This window comes from Hippopotamus amphibius, chromosome 2 (assembly GCF_030028045.1).
Source record: "Hippopotamus amphibius kiboko isolate mHipAmp2 chromosome 2, mHipAmp2.hap2, whole genome shotgun sequence".
In the NCBI taxonomy this organism is placed as follows: Eukaryota; Metazoa; Chordata; class Mammalia; order Artiodactyla; family Hippopotamidae; genus Hippopotamus; species Hippopotamus amphibius.
The window spans coordinates 1,797,742-1,818,990 of NC_080187.1; the positions used below are offsets into that span (position 1 = coordinate 1,797,742).

At 53.1% G+C, this 21,249-nt stretch overlaps 1 protein-coding gene across 5 annotated transcripts in view; it reads left to right on the forward strand.

The window, feature by feature from the left end:
• The first annotated feature begins 267 nt into the window (after positions 1 to 267).
• Positions 268 to 21,249, forward strand: part of CAMSAP1 (calmodulin regulated spectrin associated protein 1) — a 60,221-nt gene continuing 39,239 nt past the window's right edge. For 4 of the 5 annotated variants that reach the window (XM_057720998.1, XM_057720999.1, XM_057721000.1 and 1 more), the window contains exons 1-3: positions 390 to 670; positions 18,354 to 18,616; positions 19,410 to 19,571. In XM_057720998.1, the coding sequence (XP_057576981.1) occupies positions 511 to 670; positions 18,354 to 18,616; positions 19,410 to 19,571 (585 nt within the window). In that variant the 5' untranslated portion in view covers positions 390 to 510. The other variant, XM_057720997.1, reaches the window with a different exon arrangement.

The window sequence follows — 21,249 nt, forward strand, 5'->3', positions numbered from 1 at the left end:
GGGGGCGGGGCGCGCGCGGGCCGGCGCACACTGCGCCTGCGGAAAGGGGCGGGGCGCGCGCCGGCCGGCGCCCACTGCGCCTGCGGAAAGGGGAGGGGCGCGCGCGGGCCGCCGGCCGCGCCCACTGCGCCTGCGCCGGCCTCGGCGGTGCGCGCGCTCTCGCCGGTTGGCCGCCTCCTCAGCCGCCGCCGCCGCCGCCGCCGTCGCCCCCGCCCCCCGGCCCCCGCCCCGGGCCCGCGCACGCGCCCCCCGCCCCCGGCCCGCGGCCCCGGCCCGCGCCCCCTGGCTCGCCGCCCCCCGGCCCCGCGGGCCCCGGCTCGGCCGCGCAGCATGCAGCAGCAGCACGCGCGGCGGCGGCGACGGCGGCGGCTCTGAGGTGAGGCGGCGGGCGCGCGGGCCGGGCGGCGGGCGGTCGGTGCCCGGCGGCCCCACGCGGGTCCCGGGCGCGGCGAGGGGCGCGGCGCCTTTGTCCCGGCGCGGCCGGCGCTGCAGCGGCCCTCTTGTGCGCAGATGGTGGACGCGGGCGGCGGCCCGGCCGGGGAGGGCTGGAGGAGGATGGAGGCCGCGCCCGACGGCGCCGTGGACGTCGTGCCGCTGGAGCGCTACGACCCGGCGCGGGCCAAGATCGCCGCCAACCTGCAGTGGATCTGCGCCAAGGCCTACGGCCGAGGTGGGCCGGGGGCGGGGGTCGCGCAGGGGCGGCGGGGGGCGGGGGTCTCTCAGGGCCGGCGGGGGCGGGGGTCGCGCAGGGCCGGCGGGGGGCGGGGGTCGCGCAGGGGCGACCGGGGGCGGGGGTCGCGCAGGGCCGGCGGGGGGCGGGGGTCTCTCAGGGTTGGCGGGGAGCGGGGGCCGCGCAGGGCCGGCCGGGGGCGAGGGCCGGCCGGGGGGCGGGGGTCGCTCAGGGCCGGCGGGGGGCGGGGGTCGCATAGGGCCGGCGGGGGCGGGGGTCGCGCAGGGGCGGCCGGGGGCGGGGGTCGCTTAGGGCCGGCGGGGGCGGGGGTCGCGCAGGGGCGGCCGGGGGCGGGGGTCGCTCAGGGCCGGTGTGTGGGGGGGTCGCTCAGGGCCGGCGGGGGCGGGGGTCGCTCAGGGCCGGCGGGGGGCGGGGGTCGCATAGGGCCGGCGGGGGCGGGGGTCGCGCAGGGGCGGCCGGGGGCGGGGGTCGCTTAGGGCCGGCGGGGGCGGGGGTCGCTTAGGGCCGGCGGGGGGCGGGGGTCGCTCAGGGCGGCCGGGGGGCGGGGGTCGCTCAGGGCGGCCGGGGGGCGGGGGTCGCGCAGGGGCGGCCCCTCCGCTGCGGGCGCGGGGCGCGCGGCAGTGCGGGGCGGACAGCCCCGAGCGCGGCCCTTGTGGGCCCTGCCCCGACGGCAGGCGCGGCGTTCCCCGAGAATTGCCGTAGGCGGGCAGCGCCTCAGCCGCCCGAGACCCCCGCCTGGCTCCTGTGCGGAGGCACCGGGCGCGCTCGCCGCCGGTCGGGCCCCCGAGCGCTCGGTGGGTGGAGGCGCCCCGCCTGCCAGCTCTCGGGCGGCTGCGGCCCGAGCGATTCTCCCGGCTGCTGGGTCCCCGAGGCGTCCTTCGGTTCGTTTTAGGTGCTTCGTTCCAGGTGCGGAACGGCGACTGCCAGGTCATCTTTCTTTTCCTCTGAAGCATTTGTGTAAAAATTGCCTTTGTTCTGCGGGAAACGTTCCTGTGTGTAGGGCGAGACCGGAGGGGAGCGGGAAGCCTTTCGGGGAAGAGTCTGGTTGACCGGTTCTGAAAACTTGCTGAGCGGGCATGTCCCGGGGACAGGCGCTCCCCGGGGGACTGGCCTGTGCCGGTGGGTGGATCCGCGCGCCCCGCAGGCCCCGAGGATGACACGCGGCGCCCCAGTTGCAGGTAGCTGCGCAGCGTGCGAGCAGTTTCCCCCTTTACTTAGTCGTTTTCAGCCTTACGGTTGTTGGTGATACTTTCGCCGAGCTTTATTCCGTGTCCGCGTGGCGTGGTGGGGAAACTGATTCTGGGGACATACGGAGTTGATAAATAGCACGTGTGGAGGTTTAGAGTGAGGGACAATGACAGTGGTCCCAGAGCGGCCGGCCGCTCAGGTATTGAGCGGTCAGTGTAAGGAAAAGGGCGAGACCGACCCAACTCCACCCTTGTGTTGGCGGTTGGTTTGCCTTTCTTTATATTTCGGCACGTGTGTTTGCATCGCTAAACTTATGGTTTAGTTCTGCCTGTTTTCGCACCTGCCATGGTGACTGCTTTGTTCTCATCAGGTTCCTGGGTTCTTCCTACCTTCCTTCCATCGTCCCCTCCTTGCTTTTCCACTGCTGTGTAGTATTTCACGGGACGCCTGCTCACCTCCCCGGGCGCTGGCTGGCTTCCAATTCTCCGCTCTCAAGCACAGGGCGTTCTTGGGCATGGCTCTTGGGGCGCACGTGCAAAGTTTCACTCCTGTGTGTATTTTTAAGATTTTTGCATGTGGAGGTGATTAAGGTTCTGGTACTGAACGCTGTATAGACACAAATGCTTTTAAGAAGCCCTCTCGTTGTTTGCTTTCCAATTTCTTAAGCTCAGTGAATGCATTTTTATCTTGGTGCATTTAGCTTTGGCATTCAGTGTGGGATTTGTCAGCTATTTGGCAGTAAATATGCCTCTCTCTCAGTGTCAGTATTGGATTAGTCTGGTTTTATTTCCAGTACCAAATCACTCTTTAATACCTGTTGACTCTTCAGATGATTAACTCAAAAGCTGATATTAAAATTGGCTTTGAACGTTTGAAATGACTGAAGGTGTGTATTTATAGAAGGAGCCAGCGCAGGAGCTGCAGGAGACTGGAGGCCGCCTGAGGTCCCACGGCTGGGTTGTGTGTCGCCGTCCCTGGGCTGTGGTGTGCTCGTCAACCACTGATCTCAGAGGGTCTGCTTTCTGTTCGTTTTTGCAAAGTGAGAATGCTTTTCCACCCTATACCTTGCTTCAGGAAGGCAAGCAGGTGTATTTTTTTTTTCTAGGTGAGAGCTGCTCTTTAAATTGACAGATTTGGGTGATCTCAGATGCACCTGGGCTCAGCTGAAGTGATTTCTTCTTGTAGTTGGTGTGGGGGTCACAGCCTGGGTGGGAGGTTCTCTGCTACTCAGCGTGGGGTGTTGAGCCTCAGGAGACAGGGTGGGGAGGGGATTTTGTTAGGATAATGCAGAGCTTTTCCCCCGAAACTCTTCCTAATCTAGAGGCCTGTTCTCTGTTTCATCTTTTAGACATCTCCTTGTTAGTCTCCAGCTTAGTTTTCAGTTAATTAGACATGGTCGTTTCATTCTGCATGCTTTAACTGTAAATCAGCTTTTGGGGGGGTGATGGTGAAAGTGGCTTAAATCTTTACTTGTTGCACAATTGTTCATTAAGTAGCTAAACAAAACCCCACACTGTTTGTATAGGAACTGAAAGCATGCGGACACTCTAGGGCGAGGTGCTCTGAGGCTGCCTTGTTTGGCATTTGCCTTTTGGGACTCTCTTGGTGTCCCTGGGGCCACCGTCTGCCATTTGTAGCAAGTGGGGAGGCTCAGGAGAGCTCCCCCTTGGCCAGGCCTGGGGGTGGCATATGGTTAAGCAGAAACGTTTCCTCCCGTTTTCTTCATCTGGTACTGCAGCCAAGAACTGTGGGCCGGCTTGTGCTTTTATTTTTAGATTCTTCTCCTCCTTTTTTGGGGTAACTCTTGTTCCATTGACAGTGTTTTAATTATTTCTTCAGAAATAATGTATCGGACATGTTGAAAGTTATTCACTTAAAAGTGTCTGTTAGAAGGAGTAGAACCTGTTTAGCTGGAATATTTTCGTGATGTTCTTTGGGGTGAAAGTTGTAATGAATTGGTGAAGTTTAGAGGGGTGACTTGAAGTTTATTTTACAGAATAGGGTGCTGGACTGGAGCTCCTGCATTCCTGGCTTGTGATTTTAGTGCATGACCTTAGGAAACTTAAAGCTATTTAGGGCCTTGGTTTCAGGAACAATGGAGGAGTAATAGCGTTTGTTATCTCCCAAGGACAGTATTCAAAAAGTGACCCAGGGAAAGTACTAGAAGGCGCTCGGCTGTTTGCAAATGTGTTGCTGTGTATCTCAGGGTGGTGATTTCGCCTTCTGAGGAGCCCTGGAGGCCAAGTCACAACTCACCACGAGCTGAGCTGCCCTAAACTAGGGGCCACCAGGGTTACCCTTCCCTTTTTACTGGCAGCCAGCTGGGATTGAGAGGGGCTGCAGGGCTGTCCAGAGCCCACTGTTGGTGAGGGCTTGCCACTCTTGTCCTCTCACAATCTTGTTAATTAAACTGCTGATTTGAAGACAGCGTTGTGGGATGGGAGTCTGTGCAGCCACTGACGGGGGTGTCTCGTACTTAGACCTCCAGGACAGCTTGGGCTCTCTGCTGCTTAGTTGACGTTAGGAGCAAAATCCCTTGGTTGTCAACTCCAGGGGGTCACACCTTCCTTCATAGTCCAGCATCTGGCTAAAAGGGAGCCCTGCTCAGCACTCCTCCCCAGGCCCCAGAACTGAAAGTGCAGTTGGCTGCTCTCACCCCTGGGCTTGCAGGGGAACAGAGGCCGCTTGAGGCTCAGTGGGGAAGCCCACCTTCATAAGCATGTTGGCAAGCTTTTTTAATATGATGATTTGCTCAGGTTATTGGTTTTTGAGTTAGATTTTATATTTTATATTTTAATAAAAGTGTTTTGTTTTCAGCAAGGGATTTGGGTGCCACCGAGTTGGGAGGTTACAGAGCAGCCCCGGTGTGTCTGCTCAGCGGGACTAGGCACTTGTGGGGTCAGGTGTGGTGACGTCATAGCCTGACCATCCTTCTGCTTGGGTGTGCTGAGAACCGCCTGGTGTCTCTGGTGGTTGTCCTGTTTAATGCCATGTCTGTAGGACAGAGGCAGTGCTCACAGAGTGCTACCAAAGAATGTAAATCTGTAAGTTCACAGTGTCCTAATCCTTTGAATCTGAGTGGCCCTCAAAAGGGCCGGCCACTGCTGTGTTTCAGGATGTTAAACGTGTGTAAGTAGTCTCATGGAAAGCCCTTGCTCTTGTCTTTGTGTTACATTTATCCTCCAGTAGCGCATAGGCTTCTCCTGCTACTGATTTTTTTGGTGGCTGTATCACCGTTTATGTGTACCAGCCTCCTTTTTTACTTCCTACTCGAACTGTTGAACAACTCAGATTGCTATCATTTTTCATCTAATCTGAAGGTGACCAGGATGGAGCCAGTTTTACGTTCATTCAGCCAGTCATCATCTCATAGCTGTCATGTGCAGGCCCGTGTTTTGCACTACAGGCAGCACAGGGGGCAGTTGTGTGATGTTATCTCCTTAGTTGCTTGAAATTTGCGTGATCTATTGACATACACAAAGGAAAATGAAGTAATGCCAGGGCTGAAAAATGACAGCTTGACATTAGTACTGGAGCTGTCCTGAGGGAGAATGTGGACGGACAGGTGGGCAGGTGGGGACCAGAGTGCCTGGGCTGCAGGGGGCAGTGGTCGCTGTGGGAGGGCTGCTTGGGGAGACTTTGTAGGGAGATAGGCTTTGAAGGATGGCTAATATTTGGGGACCCCCCCAAGAGTAGAAGGGAGGGCATCTGGCAGGTTCCGCGCAGAGGAAGAAGTGTTCGTGGGCCCTGAGTCGATTAACCTTGTTGTGACAGAGGATTTGTGGACCAAAATAGTAGGTGATTAGTTTGGAGAATGGTGTGGGCCAGATTGTTCGCGGTGTCCCCAGCTGGCCAGGGGTTTCTCTCATGATGTGTGCCTGGGAGAGTTTCTGTGTGGGGTGAGGGGATGGGAGATGGCCTGGCAGGACTCTTCCAGCAGGTGGGAGTGGGCAGAGGCTGTAGTCAGTGGGATGTCCAGGAGCTTGTCTTAGTCCGTTCGGGCCACTACAGTGAGATGTCATAGACTGGGTGGCTTAAGAACAACAGGCATCTATTTCTCATGATTCTGGAGAGTGGAAGTTGAAGAGCCAGGTGCCGGTAGATTTGGTATGTGGGAGAGCCTGCCTCCTGACCTGTGGACGGCCGTCTTCTTGCTGTGCCCTCGCGGCAGACGGGTTGAGAGAGCTCATTATACGGGCTCAGATCCCCTTCACGAGGGCTCCACCCTCGTGACCTAATCGCCTCCCCAAAATGGCGATAATTTAAAGACTATTAAAATACTAAATCTAACTCATCTCCTAATCCCTTCTCCTTGGGGGTTAGGTTTCATCATGTGAATTTGGGGGGACACACACATTAAGTCTGTAGCAGAGCTGATGTCGCTTTGGCTTGGAGTACCGAGGGCTCGGCCAGTTGGTCTGCAGTGGGAGTTAGAAAGGCAGGTTGAGCCAGCAGTTGTTAGGAAGGCAGAGTCCTTGCGGGTTGGGCTGATGGTGACGTGGCGGGAAAGTGGGTAAGCAGGGGAGGGGTCAGCTGGGAGGCCGCCTGGAGCCTATGGCCCCCTTGATGGGAATATTTATAGTCGAGGCCCTAGAACTCTTCTGCTTTCATGGCTTTGTTGTCACATAGAGAGAGACAATCTTTGAGTTTTATTTCTATTTCTGATTTCTTTCCTGTGCCCTTGCCTGGCCCTCTCTTTCTTACTGTTCATGCTAACTAGTTCACTTAAATATCCCTCAGTCACTGTCCTCCAGTTACTTCAAGCTCACTTAGGCAAAAGTAAACTTGAATCAGTTCAGCTGAACGTTATGTTGTGACCTGTGGGGTCCTTGGGGTGCTTTTCAGGGCTCACACAGTGCCGGCTGTGGCCGGCACACGCAGACCTGTGATGTGAGGCCAGGGAGGCTAGTGCCTGAGAGGAGCAGGCGCTCTGGCAGAACAGGTGAGGGAGGACGAGAAATTCCCCTGAGGGGATCTGGAATATTCCATTCTAGAAAGTAAAGCAGTGTGTGGCTCAGGTGGGTAAGAACCAGGTGAAGGTAAGGGAACAGGAAGCCAGAACAGGGAGGGCAGGGAGAGTGCTGCATCCTCCAAGCTAAGTGAGGGAAGGGCTAGTGCTCTAGTTGGGATGGAATGTGAGTTTAGCTGCTGCAGAGTTGAAATGAATGTCAGATGAATGTAGATTGGAAAGAACGCCTAGGGCCAGATCTTGGAATGCCTTGAATGGCTGATAAATTGGGGTTTTTTTTTGTTGTTGTGTATAAGTTGGGGGGCCATTGTAGGTTTCTCAGGAGGGAAGAGCTGTATTAAACCTTGGTTTTTTAGAAAAGTCTGTAAGGTGGGTTAATGCCCGTTGTTGGGTATACAGTGAAGAATTTCATTTATATTTGGAACTTTGAGAAAACCAACTTCATTGAGATATACTTTATATACAATAAAATGCACACATTTTTAAGAGTATAGTTTTATGAGTTTAAACACATGTATACACCCCTGTGCACAGGGCCACAATCAGGGTAGGACATTTTCGTCACCTCCAAGGGTTCCCTTGAGTCCCTGCAGTCAGTCCCCTCCCAGAGCTTCACTGATCTGCCCCCGTCACTGTAGATTAGGTTGGTCCTTCTGGAGTTTCACATGCCTCTAGTCATATATCAGGTATTCTTTGTCTGGCTTCCTTTACTCTCTGTAATACTTTAGGGATTCATCCATGTTTATAGACCTTGTTTGGTTACCCACATTTTACTGGTTCATTTCATTGTTGATGGACACTTGCATTGCTTCCAGTTTTGTCTACTATGAATAAAGGTGCTGTGAACATTCATGAATATTCAGGGCTGTGTGGGCATGTGTCTTCATTTGTCTTTGGTGAATACCTGGGCCTGGGGTTACTGGGGTGTGTACGTGTGTTTCTAGAGTGGGTGTGCCACTTCTTATTTCCACCAGGAAGTGTGGCCTGAGAGCTGCAGTTGCTCTGTATCCTTGCCAGCACACAGCATTGTCAGTCTTTTAAATAGTAGCCCTTCTGTGATATCCTACTGTGGTTTTGGTATGCATTTCCCTGCTGAGTAATGATGATGAGGGGTTTTTTTTTTTTTTTAATGTGCTTATTGGCCAGTTGAATCTTTTTTCTGTGGAGTGTCTTTTCAGATCTTCGGCCGATTAAAAAAAAAGTTCTATTTTTGAGATAATTGTATACTAACATGCGGTTGTAAGAGATCATGCAGAAGAGGTCTTGGGCACCCTTTACCAGGTTTCCCCAGTGGTGACTTCTTGCAAAACCATAATATAATATCACAATGGGGATATTGACATTGTATAATTAGATACTGAACACTCTGTTCCCACAAGGACTTCTGAACTGTTTCCCTTTTATAGCCACATCTGCCTCCCTGCTGCTTGCTTTGGGTTTGTTTATTTTGCCCTTCTTTTTCTAGTTTCTTGATGTAGGAGCTTAGATTATTGATTTGAGATCTATCCTCTTTTCTAGTGTAAGCATTTATTTAGTGCTATAAATTTTCCACACGGTACTGCCATAGCTGCATCCCAGGTATGTTGATATGTTGTATTTTTGTTCATTTCTGTGTATTTCTCTTTATTTGCATTGATACTTCCTATTTGATTCATGAATTATTTAGAAGTGTGGTTTCCTATTGTTGAGATTTTCCTGTTTTGTGTTTCAGTTGTTATTTCTAGTCTGATTCAGTTTTGGTAAGATAGAATGCTCTGTGTGATTTCTCTTCTTTTAAACTTATTAAGGTTTGCTCGATGGCCCAGGATAAGGTCTGTTTTAGTGAATGTTCTGTAGGCATTGGTTGTGTTGTTCAGGTCTCTTTCCTTGTTGATTTTATGTCTAGCAATTCTGTATAGGGGATGTTTAAGTCGCTAACTATGCTTGAAGTGTCTATTTCTCTTTACAGGTCTGTCTTTTTATTTACTGAGTTCTGAGGCTCTGTAGTTCGGTGCACACACATTTAGGTTGTAAAGTCTTCTCGGTGGATTGACTTTTTCACTATTAGGTAATGTCCCACTTTGTCTCTAGTAATTTTCTTCCTACTTTATCAGATATTAATATAGCTATTCCTGTTTGTTTTTTCTTTAAACTGTGTTTGCCTGGTATAGCTTTTTCTATCCCTTTACTTTCAACCTACCTATATTGTTGAATTTGAAGTAAGTTTCCTGTAAACAACATTTAGTTGTGTCGGGTTTCTTAATTCACTCTGCCAATCTCTGTCTTTCACTTGGTGTATTTAGAGTATTTACAGTTAATGTAATTGTTGCTGTGTCTTAAGTCTGACATTTTATTAATTTATTCTGTTTTCTTTCTGTTGTTCCTTGTTTTGTTTGTGTGTTTTTTTGGGGGGGGCTTCTTGTGGATTACTTGGCTCTTTTTTAGGATTCCACCTTGATTTATTTATATCATTATTGGGGTATATCTGTACAGCTATCCTAGTGGTTGCTCTGGGTGTTATAGTATACATATGTGACTTCCAGCAGTTGACAGGTATTGTTTTACCATTTTGAGTGAGGTGTGGAAGCTTTTTTTCCATTTACATTCCTTTGCTCTCCCCACTTTTAAGTACTACCGTTGTCTGAGAACCTAAAGGTGTTATAGATTTTGTTTGTCATCAGATATAATTTAGAAAACTCACGAGGAGGATAATCTATTGTATTTACACGTATCACCCATTTCTTTACATTATTTTTTCTTCCTGATTCTCCAAGATTCCTTTTTTTTAAATCATTTTCTTTATATTTGGAGAATTTCCTTTAGCCGTTCTTTTAAGGTTTGCTGGAGACAGTTTTTTTTCCCTAAGTTTTCTTTTGTCTGAGAATGTCTTTATTTCTCCTTCATTCCTTAAGAATAGTTTCTCCAGATACGGGATCTGACAGTTCTTTTCCTCAAGCCCTTGTTGTGTGTGCCACTTCCCTCTGGCCTCCATGGCTCAGAGGAGAAACCCACTGTCAGTCAGGTTGGTGTTCCCTTTTCCCTAATGTGTTCTTTCTTTCCAGCTGCTCCAAAATATTTTCACTGACTTGAGTTTTCATAAGTTTGACTATGCTGTGTGTTGGCATGGATTTCTTTGGGTTTATCCTATTTGGGGTTCATTCAGTTTCTTGAAATTTGTGGTTTAATATCTTTTGCCATATTTGGGAAGTTTTCAGCCATTATTTCCTTAAATATTGTTTCAGCCTTGCTCAGTTTCTTTTCTGGGGCCAAGAAGACTTTACAACCCTACAGTTCCATTTATCTGTCCTCAGGTCCACGGATTCTGTCCTCTGTCATCTCCACTTTATAATTAAGACTGTTTAGTGAGTTTTAAAGTCTGTTACTCTGTTTTTCAGTTCTGTATTTGGTTCTTTTTGTAACTCCTTTGCTGAAATTTCTTTTTTTCAATTTTCATTTGTTTTAAGAGAATTTGTGATTGCTTGTAGAGTCAACTTTTTGATAGTTGTTTTAAAGTCCTTTGTCACATGATTCCAGCATCTTGGTGTTGGTGTCACTTGATTCTCTTTTCTCATTAAGTCAGGATTTTCTAGCTTCTGGGTATGATAGGCGATCTTTGATTGCTTCCCTGTTGTTTTGGCTGTTATGTTGGGTGACTCTGGGTGCTACTTAAGTTTTCTTTTTTATCATGGTAGGCAGTCTCCCTGCCTAGGTTCAGCACGCAGGTCCTGGCCCACTCTGTGGACTGTAGTTCCAGTGGCAGTCTGATGTTCAGAGCCTTTGTGGTGCCGCTTTGTTGGGCTTGGTGTGTCTGGTGCCTCTGGGGTTCCTGCTGTCCCTGCTGGTGCTGCTTGAGGAAGCAGAGGAGCTTCCTGGGGCCGGATTGCCTGGTGCCTCTGGGTGGCATGGGACTCTGCCCACAGGACGAGGAGCTTCCAGGCTGGGTGCTGTATGGCAGGCTCCCTTGTGCCTCTGGGGGATAGAGAGTGTGTCCTGGGCTGCTTGTCATGGGGGGGTCCCACTGCCGGACTCCTCTGGTGCAGGGTGACAAGGGGGGTGTCTTAGTCCTGATGGGGAAGGAGAGCCCTTCCAGGTTGGGTGCCTTGTGGAGGTAGGTGTGGAGCTTCCTATCAGTCCGTTGCTGATTCTTCCAGGCTAACCTGGTGTCGTAGGTGGGGCTCCCCTTCCATCTGCTTAGCTTGCCTTCTGTTTCTAGGCTGGGGGTCAGGAAGTACTAGGCCTGGGTCACCTTTTGTTGGGTGGGGGGTGGTGAGGCACCCTGTTGCTATGCTTTGCCAGTCTGGGGTCCCAAAGCCACTTGCCTTCCCCTCCACCTTTCAGAGTTCTCTGTTGGTTATCCTTCGAGTTATTTCCGGGCTCTACAGTTGTGCCTGGTAGAGAGGAGCAGGGAGGGACTAGTGTGTGCCGTCTTGTCCTGACCAGAAACTCCTTCTGGCTGCTTTAAACGTTTTTCCTTTGTCTTTGGATTTTATCAGTATTACTGTGATGTTCTTTGGTGTGTAGATATTTTTTTCTTCCCCTCCCTTCCTTCCTTCCTTCCTTCCTTCCTTCCTTCCTTCCTTCCTTCCTTCCTTCCCTCCCTCCCTCCCTCCCTCCCTTCTTCCTTTCTTTCTTTCTGCATAAATTATACAAGTATTGGAAACTTGGTGTCCATTTTGCATTGAAATACTGTTTCTGCCCCATATTTTCTCCTTTCTTTCTGGGTCTCCAGTCACACTCCTGTGAGGCTTGGCAGTGTTTGTCATTTACCTTCTCTGCTGTGTTTCCTCTCCTCTGTGTGTAATGTGCTTTTCAGCAACTCAGTGTGTAAATTAAGTTTGGTTACTGTGTTTTTCTGTTCTGGAATTTCTACTTGGTTTTTTTCTAATATGCCAAGTTCTTTTCTCTCTCTCTTTTTAAAAAATAATTTCCACTTTTCTGCCAAATTTCTTAGTCTTATCTTTTTTCCTTTCATTGTTTTAAGCATAGTCGTTGAAAGTCTCGCTGATACCTCCAGTTAGGGGACCTGAGGGCCCGTTACTTCATCTTTGGTTTTCAGCAGTTTGATTATGAAGTATGTGGGCATGGTTTTCTTCAAGTTGGTTCTGTTTGGGTTTACTGGGCTTCCTAAGCCTGTAAATTAGTTTCTTACCAAATATGAGGAGATTCTGGGCCTTATTTACTCAAATGCTTTTTCTGCACCAGTCTCCCTCTGCAGCAGCATAATTACGAGGTCTTTTGATGTTGTCCCACAGCTTCCTTAGGCTCTGCTTTTCATTCCCTCGATCTTCTCTTTGCTCTTCAGAGAGGTTATTTCTGTTATCTGTCTTCAAGTTCACTGACTCTTTTCTCTGTTGCTGTGTTCGTCTTTTGTATTTAACTTAATTTTTAATTTTTTTAACACAATTTTTAAAGGTTGCTTTCCATTTACAGTTTTTACAAAATATTGGCTGTATTCCCTGGGTTGTACGATACATCCTTGAGCCTATCTTACACCCAGTTGATTTACCTCCCACTCCCCCGCCCTTATGCTGCCCCCCTCCCCCACTGGTAACCACTAGTTTGTTCTCTGTACGTGTGAGTCTGCTTCTGTTTTGTTCATCTTTTGAATCCTGCTTTGAATTTGTTGTTGATACTGTATTTTGCAGTTCTGAAGGTTTTTCTTTTTTTTTTTAAATAGTTTTTATTTCTCTGTTAATGATTTCTGTCTTTCCATTTGTTTCAAGAGGGCTTCATGAAGCCTGTTATAATAGATGCTTTAAAGTCTCCGGTAATTCTGACGCCTGGGTCATCTCCGGGTTAGCGTCTGTTGACTGTCTTTTCCTCTGAGAACTTTTCCTGAGAGAACAGGCTCTCCAGTCTTGTGTGTTGAGTAATTATGGACTGTATCCGGGACATAAAATCTTTTGGATGATGTTGGTGTTTTTTGGTGGTTTCTTTAGCAGCTGGTGGCAGCAAAGCCCGTTAGGTTCAGACCAGAAGTCTGTTCTGCCATTTGTGGCCAGCGGTTGCAGGGTCAGTTCAGCTCTTTGGGTCCGTCGTGCACGTGTGCAGCTCAGAGTTTTGTGGCTCACATGTGGAATGACGGGTCCCCTTTCAGGCTCTGTCCTTTCTTGCAGTCTTTCTACACAATCTAGGTTCAAGGGGCCCCTCTTCTTTCCCCTCAGCTAGAGAGACTGGACTTTGCTGTTTTGTTTTTTTTTTTTTGAATGTCTTTTTTATATATATATATATATTTTTTTTTAATTAATTAATTTTAATTTTGGCTGCATTGGGTCTTAGTTGCTGCATGTGGGTTTTCTCTAGTTGCGGGGAGTGGGGGCTGCTCTTGTGGAACATGGGCTCTAGGTGTGCGGGCTTCAGTAGTTGTGGCATGTGGCCTCAGTAGTTGTGGCACGCAGGCTCAGTAGTTGGCGCACGGACTTAGTTGCTCTACGGCATGTGGGATCTTCCTGGCCCAGGGATTGAACCCATGTCCCCTGCATTGGTAAGCGGATTCTTAACCACTGCACCACCAGGGAAGTCCCCAGGGCTTCTCTCTTTAGCTGCCTGCACTGTGGCCGTGCAGTTCTGCACGACTGGGGCCACCATTGGGGCAACATGGTGAGAAGGGGGGAAAGAAGAGCAGGCACCGCTCAGGCTCCCCAGGCCACAGAGGCCTCTCTGCTGGTTCCCCTGGGCAGCATTCTGGCTGCTTGTGCTGTAAGTGCTGTTCTGGGACCGGGGCAGGCTGGAAGAGGGCAAGGGGGAAGCCCAGGACTCCCCCTCCACTTGCAGGGCTCTTTTTCTGGTCCTTTGTGCCTGCTGCGTGGTGCTTGCCTGGGCTGGTCTCGGGGCAAAGCCAGCTCCTCCCCCGGGCTGCCTGCTCTTGTTTACAATCGGAACCCCCAGGTGTCCAGAGTTTTAGTCGTGGTCAGTGGAGATGGCATAGTGGACTGGCCTCACCTTGGCCACAGCACAGGCTTGTGCGCCTGCTTCTGTTGGTGGTTGTGTCTGCTGGCTTCGGTTCAGGATGACTTGTTTTGCTTATCAGCATATTTTTCACTTGCACCTGATGTATAAGGTATTTAAAAGACTAAGAATCTTATAAGGTCTAAGATGTTACCTTTCTCTGGGAGCAGTTACATTTGCTTCCAGACACTAGCAGTCCACCGTCCCCCCGCTCCAGTTCCCGGGTTGGGGTGCTTCTGAACTGCTCTGCAGTGCTTCCGGGGCTGCTTTACCTCAGGTTCACTCCTCTCAGGCACTGCTTTTGCGGTTCCCAGCCGGAGTGTGTGGGGTTTCCAGGCTCCTTGCTCCCTTTGGCAGGCCCTAGAGTCCAGATCTTGTCCTTGTAACTTGGCAGGTGTCAGACCTGCAGCTTACCCTCTGCACTGCCTCCCCAGGAGCAGCGCGATCCTCCTGCGAGAAAGGCCAGAGCACGGCCTCGGGTGAGGGGTGGTGTCAGGGTGCTGGGCTCTCTGGACGGCAGTCTTCTCTGTGGCCTGCTGACCCTTCCGCATCTTGTCGGCCCGCCCCAGCCTCCAGGGTGTTGGCTCTGTTTGTCCTGCCTGTGTAGTTGTCTGCGGGGGGAGGAATGACCTGATGTGCCATCCACTGTCGTGGGAAGAGCTCCTCTCCGTGTTGGGCTTCGAAGAGACTTGCTCTGTTTATTTGACCATCTGGTTAATCACGAATCTTGCCACATGTAGGTTATTCAGTTTGTGTCTCCTTTACGCTGGGTGCGTTCTCGTGCACCTGTGTTGGAATCCCTGGGTGTGAGCTGTGTGCGGTATGGCTGACCTGGGGTGCCTTCCTGGTGAGTCGTTGAGGTGTGCACCGAGAGGGTTTTGCCTCAGACCGGAGAGACCCTGGTGTTAGAGTTCGTGCTTAGCCCTTCCCAGGGGTCCCCTTCCCGCTAAATCTTCTTGCCCCTGGGGAAGTCTGCCCCTCCCCGGGCCCTGTCCTGGGGGAGAACTGTACGAGGCTCTGTGCTGGAGGAGAGCAAGAGGAGGGGTGCTAGGGTGGGCAGGCGGCTCTCCCCCCAGCTGGCTTCCACGTGTCCCAGTGGCGGCCGGCGCTGCTGTTCTCGTGGTGGACAGGTGGGCCGGGGAGGGACACGGGCAGCGCTGTGAGGTTCCTGCAGGCCCTTGCCCCCAGTGCCCGGCCCTCTTCTGCTCCGGTCTTTGGTTTCCCGCCACCCTGGGACTTTGCTTTCCCTGGGGTTTCTTAGAGTTTTGTGTTAGTATTTTTGTTTACTTAAAAAATGTTTACCCTTCCTTTTGAGAGCATGGTTGTATATGCCGCTAATGTCTTTCTCAGAGTACTTTGACTTTGGGGTCATTGTGGGTTGGGGTCTATTGATTGCCTTTTCCCCGATAGTTGTAGGTTTTCCTCCCTGTTTTCTCTGTGGACTATTTGGACTGTTCTTGGACATTCTGACTCTTATGTGTGTGACTCTGGGTCTTGTTGAAATCCAGAGAATGTTGATTTTTTAAACACGGGTCATCGACTCAGGTTGAGATGGCAAGTCCTGCTGACCTGCCACCTGTGGGCCGTGGTTCCGTGTTGGTTTCTCTTCAAAGCCTTTGTGGGGCCATTCCGGTCCGCCTGCTCTCAGTGTCGTGCTGTGCTGGTTCCAGTGGGTGTCACACATGAGCCACTTGGGGTCGTGCAGGCCGGTGTACACAGGTCTAGGAGTCCTTATCCACCCCTCTTCTCTGTGACCCCCACCCCGTCTCTGGGGGTTCCCAGGGGCCTCCCTTCCTGGCTTTTTGACTGGAAGCCAAGCCTGTGTGTTTCCCGCAACTCAGCCTGTCTCAGCAACGGAGGGAAAGAGCCTGTGGTGCCCCACCTACCCGCTACCGCTGGGAGCTGGTTTTGTTACCGGGGTTCGCGTGGTGTAGGGGAGGAGAGGCACTGGGCTCTGCCCGTGGGGCCGGCTGCCGGCTGTTTTCTTTCTCCTCTGTGTGGCATCTCCAGGGGAGGGTGGGGTGCAGGCGGGGGTCCAGAATTAGAAGACCTCTGTGAGTGCTTGTTCCCAAGACCAGAGCACGTAAGTGACCTCTCGGTGGAGACCGTCAGCTGCCTTCGGAGCCTCCAGTGGTGATTCTCAGTCCGTGGTGCGGATGCTGGTGTCTGGGAGCCACCGGATGTTTGCACTGAGTGGGTCTGGGCTGGTGCTGGACACGCTGTGTTCGCGAAGCTCTCAGTGGTTGGGGCTCACTGTCCTGCTGTGCCGCGGGGGCTCGCAGTCTTGGTTCTTCTCAGGTTGGGGTGGGCGCCTGCCTGGGGGTCCTCGCCCCCGTGTGCCGCCCCGTCTCCGTTGCCCGGCCCCGGGTGAGCGGCATGGCCTTGGTTGACAGGGTGGGACAGAGCGTGAGGGACAGCAGCAGGAAGCATGCCTCCTCGGCAGCCTTTTCCTCCTGATTGATAGTGAACTTGACAGCTAATACGCACGTGAGCTTTGCTGTACTCCAGGCTCCCCTCCCGGCACTGTGACTTACATGCGTGTTTTCATTTAATCCTCGCCCCCCACCCCAAGGTGGGCCTTTGTAGCGTCCGTGATTGGCACTTGAGGCCGGGGCTCTGAGCGGCCTGGTGAGAGGCATACCTGGTCAAGGCCCGGCCGACGTGCTCAGGTGCTGCTCTCAGCCTGCGTGCCGTCCTGCCTTACGAGACCTGGAGCTCTGATCCTCTGTTCCCCCGACTGCTGCCACCTTGTTCCCTCTTCTGTATTGAGCGCCAACGCCATTTTACCTACAGTCTTGTCCACATCCTCTAATCCTCCTTGTGGCCTTTCCAGCAGGGCCCACTTCAGAGGCCTGAGCCTAGATCTGTGTGGCAAGTGGCAGAACCGTGCTTGCTTTCACTCCTGATGTTTCTGGTGAATGACAGTGTCCCTCAGACAACCATCCCTCACACCTGTGTCCCCAGGTCAGTAACCTCAGGCCGCCGTCCCCCCAGCTCTCCCGATGCAGCTCCAGACAGGAAGTGGTCAGTTGGGCTGTGTGTTTGGAGGTGACGCCCACATGTGTCCTCCCGTCTGTCGTGGACGCAGACCGAGGTCCCCTGGGCAGTGTCGGGAGATAAGGGGGCGAGTGAGCCAGAGGCTGAGCAGGGAGGGGAGGGTCCCAGTGCTGTCCCCGGAGGGGTCCCTGCCTCCCTCCCAGGCTCACTTCCCAGCAGCCGTGGGACATGTAGGCGGGTGGCATTGCAGGGCTGTGGCCAGGTCCTGCCGTATTCCTGGCGCGGGTCCTCCACTGCTCCCCGCCAGTGGAGAAGGGTCAGGCCCCTGTGTGCTGGGTCTCTACCATCACTGCCCCCAGGCAGGGTCACTGTGTGCGCGATGGTGCTGTCCACGAGATGCGGCCTGAGCGTGGGCGCCACCGGGGCAAGTGAGGCCAGGCACTTGGGCTCAGCCCCAGACGCACAGCCAAGCCAGTGGCTCCAAAGGTTCGGTTTCCTGGAGCGTCTGGACGTTGTTTTTGCTGGCCTGTAGGCCATCAGGTGCGCAGCCGCGTTACGTCTGAAAGACAGTGCGGCTTTGTGAAAACACTCTTGCTACAAAATGCCAGTTACAATAGACCACAGGTCACCTTAGCAAATATAATAGTAATGCAGAGTTTGAAAATTGCAAGTGAGCAAATGCTGTTGGAAAAATGGTGCTCAGAGACTTCTTGGACTCAGGGCCCCCCGACCTTCAATCTGTAAACAACGCAGCGTCTGCAGAGCACAGCAAAACGAGGTGCACCTGGGCTGGACTGCAGAGCCCCCTTTGGGGGGACAGTGGTTGACAGCTTGCAGAGCAAGCGTGAGGGACAGTGGGCGGGGACACTGTTGCAGCCACCTGGGAAGCCATGCATACGTGGCTGGTGTGTGCATGGGGGGCCGTGTAGATGCCGTGGATCACACCGGGTTCATAGTTGGTTTCTGACTCTCATGGCCTTGGGCATGTTGCCGACTTTCTCTGTGCCTCAGTTAACTCATTTGTTACGTAGGGACAGAAGTCTTGATTTGATGGGATTGAGGGGACGCTTGGTGGCTCACATAGTTTTGTGTCACCTGGTCCAAAGGTGGGCAGAGGCTCATGGCTGTGGTTCCAGCCTGGTCGTCACAGCAGTGGCAGGCCTGGCGCTTTCCTCTAAAGACCTGGCATGTGGCCTCGTGGTTGCCTCTGGTTTGACAGCAGGCGGGTTGCCGCTGGTTCCCTCCCCAGGGCTGGTGCTCGATGTGACCTGGCAGTGCGTGGTCCTGGCCTGACCACTTTCCGGCCTCCCTTCGCCCACGAGCCCCCTCTGGCTCCCATCCTGCTCCTCGCTCTCCTGCCAGGAGAGATGCTCTGGGAGGTCGGGTGGTGACCGTGCCCCATGCTGCGCGTGGCTCACTCGCCTCTGCTGGTGGAGGGGAGGTGGGCCTGCTGAGCGGCCGGGGTCGCCCACGGCGTTGTTCACAGCACCTCTGTCCATCGTCTGGGTGTCGTCGGCCCTGAGCCACGCCTGCAGTGTGGAGGTGCCGCCGTGCTCACGTGGTGATCTCTTGCCCGTGCAGATGACATCCCCGAGGACCTCAGGGATCCCTTCTACATCGACCAGTACGAGCAGGAGCACATCAAGCCTCCAGTCATCAGGCTCCTGCTGTCCAGTGAGCTGTACTGCCGCGTCTGCAGCCTCATCCTCAGGGGGGACCAGGTGGCTGCCCTGCAGGGACACCAGTCTGTTATCCAGGCCCTGTCCCGGAAAGGGATTTACGTGATGGAGAGTGATGACACCCCTGTGATGGAGCCCGACCTCAGCCACGCACCCATAAAGATGGTGAGTGGCCTGGACGGAGGGGCGGGGCGGCTGCTGGGCTGCCACTGTCCCCCCACAGTGCAGCAGAGTCACACGGAAACTTCAGGGCAGAAACTTCTGGGCCTGAGACCGCCTTCTCTCTTCAGGCCAGTGGCTGATTTGGAAAAGGGGGAGCGAGCCGCTTCCTCTTGGCTTTTTCTCATGGGGAGCAAACTTTTTGCAGACGTTGTGACAGAGAAGTGTTGAGCCCACTCTGTTTGGCTGTTGCACGTATAAATAAAGAAATAAATACACCTTTCCTCCCTGAGCGTCCCCTCCCTGTCTTTCTTGGAAAGCCCTTCCACCAGTGTGACTTTCCCAGGCCGCTCCAGGCTGAGCTGCCCTGGCACCTCCCCTGTGGCTTTAGCTCAGGCCATTCTGGGGTGATCTGCGTTCTGTGGTTTTTCACTCTTGCCTTTGTGGATGTATGTTGTGGGTCGAGAGGACGTTATCGGTTCTGGGAAGAAAGGGCTCTAAGGCCTGGCGTGAAATCAGTGCGCAGGGCCCCTCGGGCACGTCTCTCAGCCCCTTGTACCTTTTCCCACGGCTGAGCAGTAGGGAAGCCCCAGGCTCTCATGCGGTCATCAGAGATGAGGAAGAGGGGCCGAGCTGGCCCGACCCTGAGGAGGGGTCACACGCAGGTAGAGATCCGAGCGCCTCCTTTGGAGAGGAAGACAGACGATGGGTGTGTTCAGCTGTGGGTCTGGGGTGGGTCTCCACGTTGACCCTGGGCGGAGAGGCAGGTCTGGGCGACTAACTGCTGCGTCTGCCCCAGAGTGCCCACATGGCGATGGTGGACGCCCTCATGATGGCCTACACCGTGGAGATGATCAGCATTGAGAAGGTGGTGGCCAGCGTCAAGCGCTTCTCCACGTTCAGTGCCTCCAAAGAGCTTCCGTACGACCTCGAGGACGCCATGGTCTTCTGGGTCAACAAGGTGAGCGAGCGCTGGGGGCCCTGCCAGGGCCAGGGGTGAGCAGCTTGAACAGGCGGGTCCTCTTCCCCCCGAGGGCGCCCCCTCCTTTGTGCCCTGCTGAGACCCAGGCCCAGCAAGGGCCCCAGAAGCATGTCCACTGTGGTTCTGACAGGCAGGTGCCCCCCTGGGTGTGCAGAGGGAGCCGCACAGGCTGTAGAGAGGGCAGGTGTGTTGGAGGTTCAAGGTAATAAATTCCTCTTATTTTCTTCTCAAGCACCTATGTGCATTCACGGAGATCTCACTTTTAGAGGCATTAAAGAACGTTCATTTTTTTTTTAGCGTGTGATTATAGGATTTCCTTACCAAAGCCTTTTGGTTATTAAGCCTCCTCATTTGCTAAAAGGTATTTGATTAGGGACACTTTGCTGATGAAGCAGAGGAAATGGGAGGTTGGGCAGCTCCTTGCAGAGTTGTATTCTCTGCAGGACATCTGGAGTTATTTCACTGTGTAGTTCGCACATGGATTCGCTGTCACGTAAGGGCTTTATCAGAGGTGAGGCAGAAGTCCGTGGCCGTGGGATTGGCTGAAGGACACGGCGGAGCCTGGCAGTCTGCGTGCTGCGCCCCTGGAGGGCCTCTTCCTCATGGTGACGAGGGTTGGGCCGTGATGTCGCCCTGCCCTTTACTTGGTTTCCTCCCTTGTGCGGGTCTGGGGCGTCAAGTGCACGAGCAGCCTGCTTTCACCCCCTGACCCTGCAGTGAGGTGAGGGCATTCCTCGGACTCAGGCGGAACCTCCGGTCCTGGTTGGGGCGCGGCCGCTGGCCAGTGCCTGCAAGGTTGCCTCTAGGTGGCGGCCCCTCCTTGGACTGGCCCCTGGCTTCGCGTAGCGGTAAGTGTGGGAAGTGTCCCGCAGGAGTTAGGTTAAAAACAACGTTCAGGAGTGGTGCTTCCATGGGAGACTGGGTTGCTGGGGGCCGTCCTGTGATCTGGGCCCGGGCTCCCTGCCTATGGCCACAAGTTCAGAGTTTCTCTTCCTTTTCCTTTAACAACTTTTATGGATTTTCCCCTCTTACCAAAGAAATGACATGGTTGTATCATAGAAATTTAGAAAACACAGACATGCAAACAGAGCGGAGTGAAAATTCCCCATGGCCTTGCCCGCTGTAAGTGCAGTGTTTTGTCATAAAGTGTAGTAAGTTCTGGTAGTTTTTATCTATTTGGGTGAAACACACAGACCTAAAGGCACAGTTGGGGACTCGCAGGCATTTGGGGAGATGCGGTGAGCGTGGCGCGGGCTGTCCCGAGCCGCCTACCCGCCGTGGTCTCGGCCATCAGGGCCGGCTGCCCCTCCCTGCTCTTAGCGGCTGCCTCCCTCAGCAGCTTGGTGACTTCTGCTCACGTGTTCCTGGTGGGCAGTGGCTGTGATTAAGCTGAGGTTCATTTCTGAAGCCTCTTTGAGTTTCTGCCAAATTTCTGACTGTAAAGATGGCGCCATTTTTCTCATGTGGTTCGTCTGTGTAGGTGCTTTTCTCCGTGTCGCCTCATGTATTGGATGTTATTAAAAAAAAAAAACTGGTACAAGAGTGTAAAGCAAATATATTCCAATAAAGAGCTTTAGAAAAAGATTAATAAATGGATACTATTTGGGAAAAAAAATGCTTGTCACGTCAAAAGGTGGAAAATAGCAGCTTTTACTTT